The 18,415-nt window shown below is 39.3% G+C and overlaps 1 protein-coding gene and 1 long non-coding RNA gene across 3 annotated transcripts in view; one reads left to right on the forward strand and one right to left on the reverse strand.

The window, feature by feature from the left end:
- Positions 1 to 18,415, reverse strand: part of mast1a (microtubule associated serine/threonine kinase 1a) — a 96,690-nt gene that overhangs the window by 70,925 nt on the left and 7,350 nt on the right. Inside the window, exon 2 of one of the 2 annotated variants that reach the window (XM_023272756.3) lies at positions 3,279 to 3,310. In XM_023272756.3, the coding sequence (XP_023128524.2) occupies positions 3,279 to 3,310 (32 nt within the window). The remainder of the gene's footprint in view (positions 1 to 3,278; positions 3,311 to 18,415) is intronic. The other variant, XM_023272757.3, reaches the window with a different exon arrangement.
- LOC129348743 (uncharacterized) lies at positions 13,832 to 14,811 on the forward strand. The gene is made up of 2 exons (XR_008601403.1): positions 13,832 to 14,476; positions 14,591 to 14,811. It is a non-coding gene; the product is annotated as an uncharacterized LOC129348743 (long non-coding RNA).

Genomic DNA, 18,415 nt, shown 5'->3' on the forward strand with positions numbered 1-18,415 from the left:
AAAGTGCAAGCATTTTGTGGAAAATTGCACCATCTTCAGAGAGCATTTTGAGTGGACGTGGGACCCTTTTTTAAAAAAAAATTCTGCCTGATCTGTGGAGTGCTTTTAAGCAGCAGTAGAAGAGATGTCTCGGTAAAAACTGTAGTGTAATTAAGATGGAGCCAAAAAACAGAACGATGCATCAAACTAAAGTCACGTCACTGCTTGTGCGATACTGGTTTGGAAAAAGCTGAAATCTACATGGAAAAGAATAATTTGCTTCATGCTGAATTCAAACATAAATAAGAGTAAAAGGCAGATAGAAAAACACTGCACTGTGGAGAACTGTATTTCAGCACCATGGACAGAGACTCACACACAGTTAAGGGTGTTTTTGCACATTTCACATTTTACCCTCTCTAATTATTAAATGTGAGTGTCTTCACACGTATGTAGCACAAATTAAGATATTTTAATCAGTTTTGTCAAACCTCCGAGGATCGCTCAATCCCACTAACTGCTAAATGGCACAGAAAACGACCGCAGAGGCTTCTAATTCAGTCACTAAATGTTATCTATCTCTGTGGAGCAGCCAACTGTGTCTCTCTTTCTCCCTGAGAAGTCAGTCATGTTTTGTGCCTTAAAATACTCAAGTCTTTTTTATTTTCATTTCATGAAAACTGCATATTAATGAACGTACAATCTCATAAGTTTACACAAGGTTACAGTAAATAAGCCGGATTTAGCACAAGGCTAATTTCCATCTGTTGTCCCAAACATAAAAGAAAAACATAGAGGGTTACAGACGTATAAAAATCATATAGTAAAACAAAGACAATGAAGACAAATTCATTCTAGCTGGGTTAAACCTACCCTAAAGTGCTATTATTTTAGTAAAGCGTTTTCTAGGCAGATCCTGTCATAAAGTGCTTATAGTTAAAGTGTCTGGTTTTCTCAATGTTCACAAGTTTGATTGTTAATCAGCCTTGCTTTATACTGTCTCTTAAAACTGATAAAGGTGGAGCTTTCTCTGATAGCTATTGGGCTTCAATGTTGACACTTTGAAGGGATTCCTATTAATCGTTTCATTTAAGGGCAAAATTACACCTGAGATGAAGCATGAGAGGGTTTTACTTTGTAGTTAGAATTTCCAGGATGTCATTTACAAAAGAACACGCTAAACAACGAGTAATAATGAGAGGTTAGTGAGGTCACTCTCCACCACTGATTGACTGAATCAAAGCAATTAGTTATTACCACTTCCTGTGTGGCTGTGCAGAGAACTACAGTTATTTAAAACTGAGGAGAACTTACAAACATGATGACTCAGAGAAGCTTTTCTATTATTTATAAGAACATTCGTGGAACATTTTTCCACAAGGATAATTAGATAAAGCCAGGGAAGCATACTGATTGTAAAAATGTATGTATATTGTTTGCTTTTTAACTATCTTCTGCTGCCACTATCAAGTCAAATTAACAGACAAACCAAACTAAAACTAATGCCACCAGCAATAGTTTGTTTCTAAATGTAAAATTCTTTACTGGGCAAATAATTAACATTGTTATAATAACTTCAATAAAATGTACACAACCTAAGTATCTGCTACTTAAGATAATCTTCCCCTCTACGCTCTTCACAGGCTGACACCTTAATAAAAGGGCATAAAACAACACATAACATGTCAGTCGCTCGCTATGTTCACTAGACGTTTGATGGCTTAAGTCGTGTCACCATCATGTACTGCCCTGCTCTCCTTTCTCACCCCTCTCCTGCCCTCCTCGATCCACCACAGGGCATTGAGGTCACAGCACGCCTCTCCCGCTGCTGAACTTTCATTGCACAGCTCACTGATGCAACAGATTGGTCCAGCAGAGAAGCTCTATGAGTGAAAGGCCTCATGCAAAGCTGAAACATGCTGCAGTCTGAAGACAAGGCTCCCACCGCACAATAACATGACTTGTCTGTGACCCCCCCACCCCCCCAAAAAAATAGCGGGGATGTTTCCAAGTCTTTAACCATTCTGAACCTTAAAAGCCACAGGCGCGTTTAAAAGGCATGTTCTCTTTTAAAATAGACACCAAAATGACACCATTTATCCCAGTTGGAAACTGTGAAAACAGAAAAGATGCCAGATTTCCAATTTTCCAGCTGCACTGGAACTATGTGCCATTCAGGAAAAATAACCAAATCTAACCCAAAATCCTAACAGTTACTCAAAATCAGTTTATTCTACATGTGTCATTTTAAATATCACCCAAAATTAACTGTTTAATCTAACCAGATTCTGTCAAAACAAAATACTGCTAATAATAATTCTGTACTCCTTGACCAATCATGAAGCCATTTGTAACTCCACTACAACCCACATTTACACCGCAAAATTTCGAGCTGAACTGAAGGCTTGTGTATATACAGAGCAGATGAGAGACAAATGTGGAAACAAATTAAAAAATTTAAGTAGCAAAATATCTATATTGTGTAGTGTGACCATTTTCTTGCACTATTGGTAACACATGTAGGCACTTGGAAGAATATTGCACATATTGATTTACGATTTTATTTCATTTTTGTGTAATCAATAATCCAAGAAATTAAACTTTGTCTTTTTTTGTGTGATTTATGGCACCATTACCATATTACACTGTGAAAAAGACATTTCTGAGTTCCCTCTGCTTGCAGCAATGATTGTATGTTTTCCATAACGGTGCATCACTTCATATTTCTGTGAAAAATGAACCCACAGCGACTTAAAATGTGAGCAAAAGCCACCGAAAAAACATCTTAGGGTTCCAAGGGTTAAAAAAATGTGACTCCCTCCTCATCTGCCCATGCTCCTCCACTCAGACAACTGTGTTCTATATGAGTCATAAAATACAAAAAATAAACAGAACTCAGAGATGGAAAAATAATTTGTCAGACGATGGCAGACCGCACTGAATTGCTCCTTAATTTTCCAAAAAATGTATTTTCTGTGTCCCAGTCAGGACTCAGAACATAAACATGAACAACTTAGAACATCAGGCAGCACAAATAAGTTCATTGCAAACTATTATTGTGTTGGTCAGATACACATACTAAAGATGCTATTTCAGAAGCACATATTTGCAGAAATCCATCCATCCATCCATCCATCCGTCTGTCCATCAGATCTACCTACTTTATCCTGTAGAGGGCTGTGGGTTGCTGCTGCCTACATATCCCAGCTGGCATTGGGTGAGAGGTGTGCTACAACCAGGCATGCTCACTCTCACATCCAACTTAAAATCAGGGAAAATGTGTGTAAAGTTGAACCTACCTGCTACTTTTTCGAGGCAGAGGTAGATCCTTCTGGTGAGAAAGAGAAAGCAATGAGAGAAAAGGGAAAGAAAAGAGAGCAGACAAATGAAACAGGTTAGCTCAGGTTTATATGTCATTTGTTTACAAGTAGGAAAACTGTAGAAAATGTTATAATTCACTGCAAGTGTCGTGATGAGATATGAAGCAGCAGAAACAGACCCTGTAATCTCTCATTATAAATGCTGCAAACAGCGGTTCAAAACAAATTACTCATCATGCTGATGAAATTACTTAATGAAGAAAAGCAGTTAATGAATCTTCCGTCATATTACCAATTTAAGTGGTACGAATTTTAGATTTTTACCAGCTGATACATTTCACAGCTGCTGTTTTTATTCATTCCTGTACAGCACTTTGTTATTTCTTTACATATAAACCGGGTGTATATGAATCAAATTCAGTGAAGGTCAAACCGTAGACTGATACAACCTCTGTCTACACAGAATTAATGGGTTTCTTGAGTCATATATATTTAACAATAATTACTTTTGTCCCTTTCACAGATGGTGATTAGGGGTTTTTCTTTGAAATATTGCTTTTGAAGGACTTTTATGGGTCTGGAGAGGTAAAAATATGATGTATGTCGTCGGCTTCACTACATTTGTACCCAGGGCTGTCTAGCTCCTCAACTCATAGCCCATAGCCCTCTTCTATTTTAATCTTATTATCTTACTTGCTCTCTCTCTCTATATATATATATACATATATTCCTATGTATTTTATGTTACTTTATCTTTATTTTCTTTATTTCTACTCAATTTCTTGCATCACTGGTGACCATCGGAGGCATTATGCTTTCAGGTCTAACATCTAATGTTAACTTGTAATGTTTTGCCATAACGCTCTTATTCCATGACTTGTGAACAGAAGGAGGGATTGTGACCATATTTCACATTTGGTCAGATACTGAGCTGGTGACAGTAATTTTGGTTGTCCACCTTAAAACTGAGTGGGTTGTTTAGATCCTCTATACTGGTAAAGATGTGTGAAGAATTTGCAGGCTCTTTGCAGCAACATCCACAATATGAAGCTTTGTCTGCTGTCGTCGGTACAACTTCGTGTTCTGTCAGAATCTGCTTTATTGGCTGAACAAGAGGATATTCAAGGAATCTGACTTTGTTCTTTTTTTCTCTTAGTGGACTTACACACTTAAAGTCTTCACTATACGTATATAATATAAATCTGGAAAGACATGGATGTAAACTGCAACTTAGCTGGTTTTTAGAGGTATAAACTGCAAATTAGTTTTTTCTAAAGCTTTAACTACAAAGTATACAGAGCACTGACCCAAAGTACGTATAATTTTCCAGTAACAGCATGTTGAATACAAATTATAGAGTGCAATGCTTTTATTTCCAGTTTTATTTCATGTTGATATTGTTGTCTTTGTGATTTTCTGTTCAAGTCTGGCGTAAGTGAAAAGGCTGTTCGAAAGCCGATCCCTCCTAAGTGCTCAGAGGCTTCAGAGCTTCAGGAATCACCAGGTTGAGTGGAGCCAAAGTCAATTTAAAATCTGTTGCTGCTATATTTATGACATTGGGACACAACAGCAAGGACGCTGATGTGATTAGGATCAACTGGGATGAAGCTGTGTGCTGCTTGTTGCCCGTCTATTCCCAATTTAAAACCATTTAACATCCAGTTTAGGTGAGATCAGGTTACCGTCAGGATCTATTGTCAGCCTGTCCTGCACGGCTTATCGGGCTATTTTCTACCGCTCACTGGCTGGGCTAAAAAGATATTATCATTTGTTTTTTTTTTCTCTCAGGGCAGGCTTAATGGCACAGAGCCATGCCAGTGAATAGAAATGAATCCACCAATGACACCAGGGTCACGTGACATGAGAGAAAAATAAGGCCAAGATAAGAGACTACAACTGGTTTTCCAGAGAAAGTTTTTATCCTGAAATGTCTTCCCCTTTTCATTGTCTTTGTATAAGTAAACAGGAATTACAAAAAGCCAAACAAAACCAGAGTGATGAAACATGACGACAGCTGGAGCTCTTGTCTCCCAACAGTCTCGTACCAAGCTGGATACCTAAACTCACCCACTTCCAACACTGTGAGGTAATCAAACTTAGCCTTAATTTAAAACTGCAATACAATATTGAGATCAGCTCCATTTGTTTTGAGGTATCAAAGTGTGTGTTTGCAGTACGAAGAAACAACGTAGATTCTGATTGATAAACTGATCAGATAGTGACCAAAGTCAAAAGTAACTGGACAGATGCACAAAACTCATCAGATAATCTCATCATATCTGTTATTTTGCGGTAAATCCTCCGCTATCGATGACCACCTAAAATCTTGTCCTACAGACATCAGTAGATGATTCATATATTTCAAGGTAAGGATGAATTGCTTGTTTAGAATTAACCTAAATGTTGATTCTGACAAACCAACTACCTGGTATAAATATCTCTCTGATAGATTTTCAGTTTTTATACCCCTTGTTATTATCTTCTTCCCTTGCATGGTGGCATGCTGTAACAATGTGAATTTCCCCTGGCATGGGGAGAAATAAAGGACTTATCTTATCTTATCGCTTTACTCAATGCTAATGCTCGTTTGTGCATGAACTGGTAATTTTAAGTAGTTAAGTGTCCATTTATTTTTGAACCCCTAAACTTTGGACACTATGTGTTAAGTTAACCCTAAGAAATTTTTGGGCGTTTCTCTCTCTCCTGTCACATTTTTACTCACTGTAGGTTTAATTTTTCACTGAAATATAAAGCCCTGCACCTCTATGAAAACAGCACAACCACGGCTAGAATTGAAAAAAGTATTTTGTGCAGTAAAACAAAAAAAAAAAAAAAATGAAAATGAAAGTTGCATTTCTTTGATTGCTCATTTTGCAAAATTGAGAAAAGAACTGGAATTGGTTCTTAGAGATTTTACAAATACTGGAAATAAGGTGACTCTGCACTGTCAATGTTTTATTACTCACATTTTTAATTTGTTCCTCCAAGTTGTCTCATGTCTGCCTTGTATCAACACAGGCTGCAGTTCAACCCAGTTCCATCAAAATGTTTTCAATTTTTTTTTGTTGGGTAACTGTTGGACATAGAGAAGTCACTGCATGGTTGTGTCAATTAGTGTAGACTTTTTAATTTTCTAAAGAATCTTGTTAATGCAAAAGTTTAATTTTTTGTCATATAGAAGACAGTGATTTTGATGATCAGTCACAACTCTAAGCTTAGATTTGATTAGGTTTTCCGACTGAACTGTTCCTCACACAGAATTAGTTTGAGGACTGTCGAAAAGTTGAATATCCAATAATTACATCTTTCTTTCTTCTTCTTTTTTTTTTAAACAAATTCTGGCTCTGATAAATGGTGTAATTGAGTGGATTTTTTAAAAGATAACATGCCTGTCAAACCAACCAGTTCAGTTAAAATGGCTGTTTTTCAAATAGCTCTTTCTATGCTGCTGTAAACCCACTCAAATTACAGCTGTGACCTTGAAATAGGGTCCACTGTTTATCTCTGACTGAATATGTTGAGGCACAAATACGTAGCTGTACAAATACTTAAGGTTTGGACTATTTGTCAATCGAGCTTTACTCATCACACGCATTCTGGTGCTAAAAAGAAAGAGTCATAACCTGCATTTTTAAAAGGAATCTTAAAGATTAAATCATAAATATCCCTCTCGGGCTTCTGAACAACTGTAGTATACGTTTAGTGCTACTCTGAACAAACTGGCATATTGGAATAAAATTCAGTATTATAAGAAATATGCTTCATATAAAGCATTCATACTTATTTGTTTATTTGTGTGTTTAGTATGGAGCGTTATTCTCCCCTGTTTTCAGTCTTAATGTTTAAACAACTAAATCATCTTCGGACACAAGCTTCATATTGACTATAAAGACACCAGAGCAGTATCTACAATTTGATAAAATATGAAACTACTGTGAATATGGAAAATTAAAATACATCTATAGTGGTGTAGAAACATTTTGAGAGAGCAGTCGCTTATTTTTTTCAATGGGAGTGACATCATCTATCAAAGTGAGCTCTTTCTGGGATGCTAATACACTACATCATCAAGAGGAAGTGAGCTTGGCCAGGGTGACTCAGAGAGAGCCCCACAGGAGTCTTATATCGGTGTGTGTGTGTGCGTGTGTGTGTGTGTGTGTGTGTGTGTGTGTGTGTGTGTGTGTGTGTGTGTGTGTGTGTGTGTGTGTGTGTGTGTGTGTGTGAGTTTGTGTGGATGGGGTGATAAGGGTGGCTAATGGATAAAACTCGAACACCTGCTCCCTCTCACTGCCTGCCCAATACATGGCTACTGTACCTACTGTTGCCATGTTACGGGTCACTCCAGCATTTCTTTGAACAATAGTCGTCTCAGTTCAAGCGACCACAACAACCTGTTAAAATTCCCAGCAAAATCCATTCGCTTGCAACAAAAACCTTGATGCACATGCAGTGTGAAGGTGGACTTTCACGTACAAGCAAAAGGAATGAGGGCAAATGACAAAAACTGTTAAATTCCTGCGTCTTTTGCTCGTGTGTGACATATTTCATTTCAAAATAAAGCATTTTGATGCACAATTTGGTACAAGGTGAAAAAAGGAGCCTTTCTCACCCCCAGATACGAAACACTGCTGCACTAATTATGCATTGCATTTATTAATAGATTAATTAATTAGTAAACTGGCAGAATTCATCATCAACTATTTTGACAATGAATTACTCCTGGCCTCTCATCAGTGTCAGGAGAATTAGGCACCAACAGAATACACTCCTTTTCTCTAGCTTACATTGTACATTGTAAACTGAACGTCTTTGAATTCAGACAGGCTTGAGGAAAATGTGATGGGAATATTTATTTAGTTTTTTTTTTACTGTTTTCTGGCATCCACATGAACAATCAGTTAACTGAGAAAATAATCTGCAGATTAATCTATAATGAAAACAAGCAACGGTTGCAGCAGCAATCTTATGACACCTCATGTTCATGAAGAGCAATCGTCCATTCATCAACAGATCTGTGAGTGCATCCCTCATGCAGCAAACTCAAACTTGTATGTAAGTCCTTAACTCTAACCGGCCTGCCGCTGTATTTTGAATGGAACTGAAAAGCACAAAGCCTCCTGATTGAAACCTCATAAACCACTTTCAGAAAGCAATAACACAGCAACAACTGCAGCAGCAACAGTAACAGTCTCCTACTTTGTGAACAACAAACAGTAGATTTCTTTTTCTGTCTGTTTGGGCTCATACTTGTTCAATCACAACATGCTGATTTATTTTTCTGCTATTCTGAAGATTAAAATGCTCCCAAGCTTTTAGTCTGTTGTGTTAAATAACAGACATTGGTGGCAAATATTTGCTAGATTCAACTCCTCAAATGTGAGAATTTGTGTTTTTTTTTTAGAACTATAATAAATTTTAGTCAATTTTAAGATGTTGCCTTTGGAAAATTCACTGAAGTTTGAATTTCTCTTTTTGAGACTGTCACTGTGTTTCAAGGTGGAAATGCTCAGTTATGGTGTTGAGTGCTTATTTTGCTCATGATGTGTCGTCTAGTAGCAAACACCATATGGATTTGCTAATAAGGAAAAAATAACTAATATTCACTGTAGGGGGTCTTTAAGATCGATCAGCCTCCTCTTTGGTGGATTTTTGTACCTAAAAGTGCAGCTAAAATCCTAAAATAAGCAGTGTAATCATATTTAGGTTTTTGTTACATAATGTATATTAATACATATGCATTTTATTTTCATTCTTGAAATATTAGTAGTATTAGTAATGCTGTTTTATGGTATGTTAGAAAAGCGTGTTGTGGCATGACTGAGTCACAACAGTAATCCCAGGCCTGGATATTCATTATATGTCATTTTTCATCATTAAAGCGCAATTTCTGTCTTCACTGTATATATATATATATATATTAATGTAATGATGTGTCCCACTGTGTCCCCATTCTTCAGCAACACACACATTAAACTACAACGTGCAACAACACACTGCCTTAATATAGAAAGGTGTGATTATACACACGCACATACAAATTCAACTGAACTGCCTGTGGAGTCTTTACTGTCGTCCACATAACAGAATCTAGAGTAAGAAAATGATCTGATGTAACTTGTGCACATTATAAAGATGCAAAAAGACTTAATTAAGAGGTTTTTGAAGATGTAATGCAGCAGTACCAGACTCTCAGATGTCTGCACATGCAAAACAAACACCTCCCTGGCACATTTAATTCATTATGCTCAGCCACTCTGTGCTACAAGTAACTGCACATTACTCACAATGTCCTCGGCCGCTATGCTTTGTTGCAGCAGGACAATTCAAAATAGATTAAAGTATTCGAAAACTTTGCCTGAGCAGTGAAGACGAGGTGTCACATGGCGTTTCTATGGTTTTGTTTTCAGTGCATATTTACCCAAGGATGAAGCGAAGGCCAACTGGAAACCAAAGAAAAGGAAAATGTTAATATGCTAACACTCTGGGCAGAGTCGGGAGGCTTCTGTTCTGTTTCTGCTGCCAAAAATGACAGCAGATTGCAAGGCAAATGTCACACAGTGTATTCTTCCGTTTAATAGTCCACTAGCCTTCAAGCTCTGCTTAAAAGCCTTGAATCCAGACGTCTCTACACAGAGGTCTGAAGTAGTGTCTACATCTCAGTAAAATGTGCAACCCACAGTAACCTCTGCTGCTTCCTTTTTACACTGGGGAATTTGAAACTTTATGAAGTGCTATTTTCCACAATTTTTGTGTGTTTTGGGGATTAAGCTGAGCACAAGCTTTTGTGTTTTGTAGGTGTCTGGCATGATAATTCAAGGCCAGCAAAAGTGGTTCAAATGTTTGAAGCTATTCCCAAATATATTCCGGCCCAGATCTGTTGCTTTGATGTGCACTTTGCTTCCTCAGTACAAAATCTACTCTTTCTGAATAATACTGACATCAGAAGGCCGCGGTGAGGTAGAACAAAGTGGTGGGCATGGCAGTGAGTGACAGGAGTTGGCAAAGAGAGCTGGATCTTCTGCAGTGATCATACTCTTATCCCTTGTGCTTAGCATATTGGAAATGGGCACACTGCCCAGAACAAAATATTGGACAAATTATGCTAGCATGTGTGTGTGTGTATGTGTGTGTGTGTCGTACTCCTACATCAGAGCGGGATGAGACACACAGCATAATTTGTGTTTGTTTGTGTGTGTGAGTGTATGAGCATATGGGTTAAGTGTAAGTATACTCCGTCCACCTACAACAGCTCAGGATGACATGATAATCTTCACTTAGGAGGAACATAACTCACATTAATGACACACTCTCCCACAACATAAAAAATACAGTCACAGTCAAGTAAGTCCAACTACAGCTAAATAAAATGGACTGAATGGGGCCACAGATCACGATAATATACGTCGCTGTAAGTATCTGTATTTAAATGTTTTTCATAAGGAAAATTTGGGCCTGTTGCAGCAAAGTCCAATATTATGTGACTTCCTGAAATGTGTTAGATATGTAGAGCAGGGACAGCTTTTATCCCAATTATTGGCATCGTTATTTTCATTGATCGAGTACCGATCGATTAAATGTGCTACTGCCGGTCTGATGCAGCTTCCTCTCTGTCTGTAGTCACTCTGTGGTCTCAGAAATGTCTCTCAAGCAGCAGTTATAAAAACTGAACCAAAAAAGACAAAACACACTGGTGCCACAAACCAGGACAATAGCTACTTTCACAGTGACTAATGCTATGCTAACGGCTAGGAGCTAAATTACAAGGCAGTCACAAATTACCCAGAAACAAAGTCTGGAAAAGAATAATTAATAATGCTTTAAGATCTGGACCTTAGCAATAAAAGTAATAGAGCAGTAAAATATTAAGACAATAGAACAGCAGATGTAACTGCAGAAGACAAACTCATCAATCTCAGTCGATCCCACATAAATGGAGGAAACATTCTTTTTTAATCACTCCTATTGCTTTTTTAATTATTCAGTCATAGTCACCCTTATTAATGAAGGAGACTAGTTATGAATGACAGGTTCTCTGTCATCACATGCCGTGAAAAAATTACATTTAATGTATGGTGGTTCCAAATATCGGTTATCAGCCTTCCTTGATTACCAATAATCGGCATTGGTATCAGTCCTGAAAAACCTATACTGATCGATCCCTAATGTAGACTTAGTTAAGAAGAGTCAGTAATTGACTGCTGAAGTGTCAAATATAACCTTTGTCCCCTCAAACCTCGAAGGCAGACAGAACATCTTGTTGCATGTCAACCGTATGTTAGTTCCAAATATAGTTCCAAAATGGCTTAATAGCGCCCCCTAGAAAATTAAGAAAATTCAGCCCCCGGACAGTGTTTGACCTAGACTTCTGAAATTCGGTACACATATGTAACTCATCAAGACGCACAAAAAAGCTTCTTGCATCATTACCCATAATGCAACAGGAAGTCGGCCATTTTGAATTATGAGTCATTTTTGGACATTTTTTGATATCTATAAACTCAAACAGCTTAACCCCCGACAGAGCTCAAACTTGGCCAGGATGTACTCCCGTCATGGTTGATCAAAAGTTATCAAAACGCTCTGCAAAAGTTTGAGGGCGTGGAAATGGCGAGCCACGGAATGCGGCCATTTTGAAATATGATTCATATTTTGGACAATTTTGTCATTTTTGGACATTTTCAAAAGCTATAACCTCAAACAGCGTAACCACGAGAGAGCTCAAATTTGGTCAGGATGGACACCAGTCATGGTTGATCAAAAGTTATCAAAACGCTCCGCAAAAGTCTGAGGGCGTGGCCATAGTTACCAGCGGAATGCGGCCATTTTGAATGTCTTGCCATGAAACAGGAAGTGCTGTCTAACTAGCCTGTACATGCTCCAGTCTGCTTCAAATTATACATGTGTGATCAGAGTCCAGCCCTAATCACGTCCATAGGTTGATATACACTCACAGTCATAGCGCCACATGGCGGCCATTTTGAATTTCTCGCCATTAAACAGGAAGTGCTGTGTAACCAGACTGTACATGCTCCAATCTGCCTGAAATTTTACATGCATGATCAGAGTCCGGCCCTAATCACATCTTTGTGCCACTTGGCGGCCATTTTGGATTTCTCGCCATGAAACAGGAAGTGCTGTGTAACCAGCCTGTACATGCTCCAATCTGCCTGAAATTTTACATGCATGATCAGAGTCCGGCCCTAATCACATCTTTGTGCCACTTGGCGGCCATTTTGGATTTCTCGCCATGAAACAGGAAGTGCTGTGTAACCAGCCTGTACATGCCCCAATCTGCCTGAAATTTTACATGCATGATCAGAGTCCGGCCCTAATCACATCTTTGTGCCACTTGGCGGCCATTTTGGATTTCTCGCCATGAAACAGGAAGTGCTGTGTAACCAGCCTGTACATGCTCCAATCTGCCTGAAATTTTACATGTATGATCAGAGTCCGGCCCTAATCACATCTTTGCACCACTTGGCGGCCATTTTGGATTTCTCGCCATGAAACAGGAAGTGCTGTGTAAGTAGCCTGTACATGCTCCAATCTGCCTGAAACTTTACTCTCTCAGTTGCAGCGCCTCCTGGTGGATATGCGTGGGCCAGTCGGGCCGCTCGGATGCGAGGACTCGTCCAACGCTGCTTGCAGCTTTTATTGGTTTAGTGGTTGGAAGTCAATAAAACATTAGCGTCAGTCAAATTGAATGCGTCAGTGGATGGAAGTGGTGGTTGCCTTGTGCTGCTCTTCACTTCACTGCAGCTCCATGGCTCCATCTGCTGGACGGACAGAAGTGCAGCAGCTGATGGCAGCTTCTTTGACCTCACGCTGCTGTCAGACCCCAGATTAGGGTTTATTTCAGATATATATAATAGAAAATAGTAATTAAAAAATAAGCTGATGTTGTATTTTTGCAGCAGTGAGTTTTACAGGGTTAAGAGCAACCAGTCAAAAGTTATTACTGAGGATTTTAAACAAAAACATTCAGGCAAACAGTTAACATCATAGGGTGCCTGACATGTTTGTTTTTTTTCCGGGTCGATACAGATTTTTTTTGTAATCAAGGAGATCAATAACCAAGATTTGGAATCACTACACATTTGCAGAAAAAATAAAGTTTTTGAACAGCACATAAAGTTAAGTTAAAATTAAAATAATCACGAGTTGCAGCCTATGGAGGACTAAAAGTGCCAAAATTAAATAAATAAATACATCATTAAATAATTAATTAAATATGTCATTAATTAATTAAAATTGGAATTAAATATTTCATTAATTAATTAAAATTGGAATTAAATATGTCATTAATTAATTAAAATTGGAATTAAATACTTAAATGTGTTATTAAATAAATATATCATTAAATAATTAAATATGTCATTAATTAGTTAAAATTGGAATTAAATATGTCATTAATTAATTAAAATTGGAATTAAATACATAAATGTGTTATTAAATATGTCATTAATTTATTAAAATAATTATTTTAAGTAAAAAACATATTTCATTATTTCACGATTTAATTAATTATTTCATGGTCCTTGTGTTGCAGTGGATCATGAATTAATTTTATCTGTCAACCTCGCCCGTCAAAGTCGGTGGGCGGATCCTAACACCTGATTGGTTACCCTGCACATCAAGTCAAGGCAAATCGATTCCAGATAATGGATTGACGCAGAGCTTGTGAACACATTCCGATACACTGGGTGGCGCTATTCACCTCTACGTTGGTTTGGATACTCAATAAAACAAAACTTTATTAGCAACCGCTAAAGACTCGGTCCTCTTTCCCAAATGTTGATACATGCGGTGCAAGACAAATTTTCCTTTAGCATTTCCTTTAGCATCTACTCGGCGCGCCACGGCTCGTCTCGGTTTAGTTGTTTTTCCATTACATTGAGAACCACCTCATCGTGGGTGGAGTCGTCATAGCACGGCGGTCCGAAAGTCCCTTACCGTCATTTCTGTGCGACACAAACGCAATGCAACAATGTACATGGAGGCGATAGTACACCTGCTGCTCGGTCTGTGGCTTTCTGTCAGATTCAGAGTAATAGAAGAGTCGGAGAAAGCTGAGAGCGACGAGTCGAAACACTGAGGAGACACACAGGAGAGTTTGGGAGGCGATAAAGCAGTATCAAGCCGAAGACAAGAGGATATGAACGAGACGACATATGAGGGTAAGCTAATGCTAGTTCGCTAGCTATCGTGTATCAGTCCTGTGAACGACCCTGTAATGGCTGCAGTTTGTCGCTATTAGGTATTAAAATATGTATGCTGTGTATGTGTTTCAGATGCTCTCTGATGAGACTTCATGGGATTTACCTGAAGCAGCAGCACATGAGCCTGCAGTGGCACAAGGTGTAGAGGAGGAGGACAGAGATGTACAGGATGCACTGATGCACTACGTGTCATGCAAAGTTATTCTTCTTGTTATACTTCTGTTTTTCGGTCCCCGGACCGCTATTGTTTTCTTTAATGCAATTCTGACAATAAACTTTTGTAGATGTGTCTATACTATTGTTTGTTTGTGAAGGTTAGCAAGATTAAATAAAAAATTAAACGCCAAAACATTAAAACAGCTGTTTTAAGAAAATTCCAGTTTGATAAATCAGTATTGCTTTGGTGTAATTCAGTCACCAGAATTATGAACCATAAAGGAGTTTGTGTTAAAACATGTTAAATCCCATTAAACACAAATACATTATTAGGGAATATAGAATTGTTTGGTTCAGACTGTTGACTCTTTTTCTACCAGTGTCTTAACAGACAAAATGAGAAGTTATGATGCAATCACATAAGTCACAAAATAGTTTATTAGTCAGCAGCAAAATCAAAACTATTTACAATGTGCAAAGTACAAACTGTGGTGGGCCTCTCCTACAGTGGAGGACTAAAAGTAAAACTATATACAACTACAGGTGCTGGTCATATAATTAGAATATCATGAAAAAAGTTGTTCATTATTTCAGTAATTCCATTCAAAAAGTGAAACTTGTATATTATACTCATTCATTACACAGACTGATATATTTCAAATGTTTATTTCTCTTAACTTTGATGATTATACCTGAATACTAACAAAAATCTCAAATTTGGTATCTCTGAAAATTAGAATATTGTAGAAAGGTTCAATATTGAAGACACCTCTAATCAGCTAATTAACTCAAAACACCTGCAAAGGCCTTTATATGGTCTCTCAGCCTAGTTCTGTAGGCTACACAATCATGGGGAAGACTGCTGACCTGACAGTTGTCCAAAAGACAAGCTTTTTCATGATATTCTAATTATATGACCAGCACTTGTAAATCTCAAGTCTATGGGAGGTGGACTCGCTCACACTCGCCGGCTGCCCACTGCCTACCCAGCTACCCCAGCACACCCAGGAATGACTGGTTGAAGGCAGTATTCTGGGCCATCTCCTCCCGCTGCAAGGCCGCTTCATTCTCTCTTGCCTCGCTGAGGAGCAACCAGATGTTCTCATCATGCTGGGCATGACTCCACTCCTCCTCAGCCTGCATCTCCACAAGTACGCTAGGAAGGTCCAGTTTTCTGTGGCCCCCTTTCCTCTTGCCTAGACCAAAGACAGAAAAGTGATCAGAGTCAGCTTTAATGGCCAAGTAAGTACACAATATACACGGAATTTGGTTTCGGCTGTTGGTGTCATCCTAGGAATATGGAAGAGAATAATAAAAAATAAACTATAGAAAGAGGAACAGGGAGGAAAAAGAAATAGTAGTAAAATAGAACACAATATAAACAGAAATGTACAGCTAGACTGGAATGTATGAACACATTAGCAAAATGGTAATTGCTATAAACACAGTAGTGGTGATTTTTGTGTACAGGGCTCTGTAGTCCAAATGTCCAGGGTGAGTGGGGTCTCTGATGATGTTTTCTGCAGTCCGTACTATGGGCTGTAGTCTGTTTCTGTCCTGCTGTGTGGTTGATCCAGAGGTGCACAGGACAGATCGGATGACTGCAGTGTAGAACTGGATCAACAGCTCATGTGGCAGGCCATGTCTCCTCAGCTGTTGTAGGAAATACATCCTCTGCTGAGCCTTTTTCAGGAGGTCCTGAGAGATTGTAGTCCCCAGGAGCTGGAAGGACTCCACAGCTATGACGTGATGTGTTTAGCCACCCGTCCATCCATTTTCAATCATGATCATGTCTTTGATACTTTAATAAACTTCTGGCACTCTTCGCTTTAACCAAAGCACAAGCAGTAACTCCTCCACCACAAACAAAAACGACGTGGTGTGAACTTCATTTCATCCTGTGCACATTTTGGAGTTGCTAAGAAGAGCTGTGTTTTCTCATTTTTATGTATATTTTCATTCAGTTTCACAGCTACCTAGTGACTATAAGAAGAATGGTTGCAATACTACACTGCACCAGAACGTAAATTAATTAGAGTGACTTACTTGTTAAGTCAATGGAAAATAAATGCAGCTGCATGTGTTCTGTTTATGTGTCACTGCAGCTACATGTAGCTTTCATCAGGCGTTCCTGAGCTGGCATGCTGCACAGTTTGCATTTACACCTGCCTGAATTCTTGGTCGTTGGTCTCACTGTTCTGATCATGCTTGCAGGCATTTACACCTGTAGTAATAATAATAATGCGAAAATCAACCATGCTCTCTGTTTACCGTGTCTTACCGGTGATAAGACGGTGCTGTTGACAGGGTCGGTGTCGAAGCTGGTGCTGGAGAGGAGCTGCTGCTGGTGGTGGAGAGGAGACAGGGCAGCCGGGGGCTCCGCGACGGAGGTGGAGTAGGCTTCGCATGTGGAAAGGGATTCTTGAACAGAAATAAACACTCACTCTAAGTACAAGAAAAACACGGCATGCTGACTGAAGTATTAGCTTCTGAGAGCTAAACGTTAGAAACAGCAGCACGAAATACAAGCAGAGCACGGAGTTAGCGCCGATGGCTAACTAGCTATCTTATTGTCTGCTCCAGGAGACAACGACGTTACTTTCTAAAAATACTTGTTTGCTTAAAAGAAGCTTGCCACCAATGGAATAAATGATGTATAAGTTTCTTGAAGTCACAAAACACTCACCGTTCTCGAACGTCTCCAACAATGCAGCGGCTGAGTCTCCCTCCTGTTGCTCGCCGGTGCGGTGCCAGTAAATAGCTTCCATTAAACCTCTTCCAACACCTCCTGGTTGACCCACGCCGGCCGTTGTGGTCCTGGGTGGACCGATAGTCACTTTTGAGCTTTTTCAGCTTCTCCCTACACTGCTTCTGTCCTCTTTATATACAGTCTACTGTATATGTGAGCGGCCATCCGCTCAGAGACCTCCTGATAAACTTTCTCCGTCCAGCTCTCTCTGTATTCTTTGGTCCACCACCAAAGACAAAGTCTCGACCTCTTCATTCACCCACGGTACAGGTCTGGCTGTCACATTAAAATTATGAAGAACAGAGAGTTTCGTGAAGAGCAATGCACACCGTCGCTGTTTACAGTCATTTTTTAATGCAGGATTTTGTTTTCGTGCTGAAGTTGCTCTGTGTCGTCACTCCCTGTCCAATCAGTGGCCTGCACTATGTAAACGCCACATTATCGGCTCATCTCAGCTCGCTGGGAACCTCAGCCGAGAAGGTGCTGAAAATTAGTCCGTATGGAAACGCTCGCTAACAAAGATGAGACGAGCCGTACCGTGCCGAGTAGATGCTTGTGGAATCGCGGCTAAACAAAGACGAGCGGAGCCGTGCCGCGCCGAGTAGGTCCTAAAGGAAAAGCGCTCGACACTCCGAGCATCGCTGCAATTTGACAGGCTGGTAATCCACAAAGAACGTGATGTTCCAGAACTTCCCTCGGTATGCCAAACGCCCTGGTCCCTGTGTGTGCTCCTGTTGCACCCTGGTACCAGAAAACCGGCGGAGTACTTCCTCTAAATTTGCAGTCACTCTACGGTCAACATCTTGGTCGGAAAGTGCGGAAATAACTTCAACAACTTCAATAAATTCCTCTGCTTTACACGCTACATGCTCGCGGTCAGCAGGTCCTGCTTCCACATACTCTGCAAGGTCTAAAAGATCTCTCACCAACTCTCTAGAAAGTTCACAGCGACTCTCCCTCTACACAGCCACCATGTTTAGAAAGACTTCTAC

Source organism: Amphiprion ocellaris, chromosome 4 (genome assembly GCF_022539595.1).
Source record: "Amphiprion ocellaris isolate individual 3 ecotype Okinawa chromosome 4, ASM2253959v1, whole genome shotgun sequence".
Taxonomy (NCBI): domain Eukaryota; kingdom Metazoa; phylum Chordata; class Actinopteri; family Pomacentridae; genus Amphiprion; species Amphiprion ocellaris.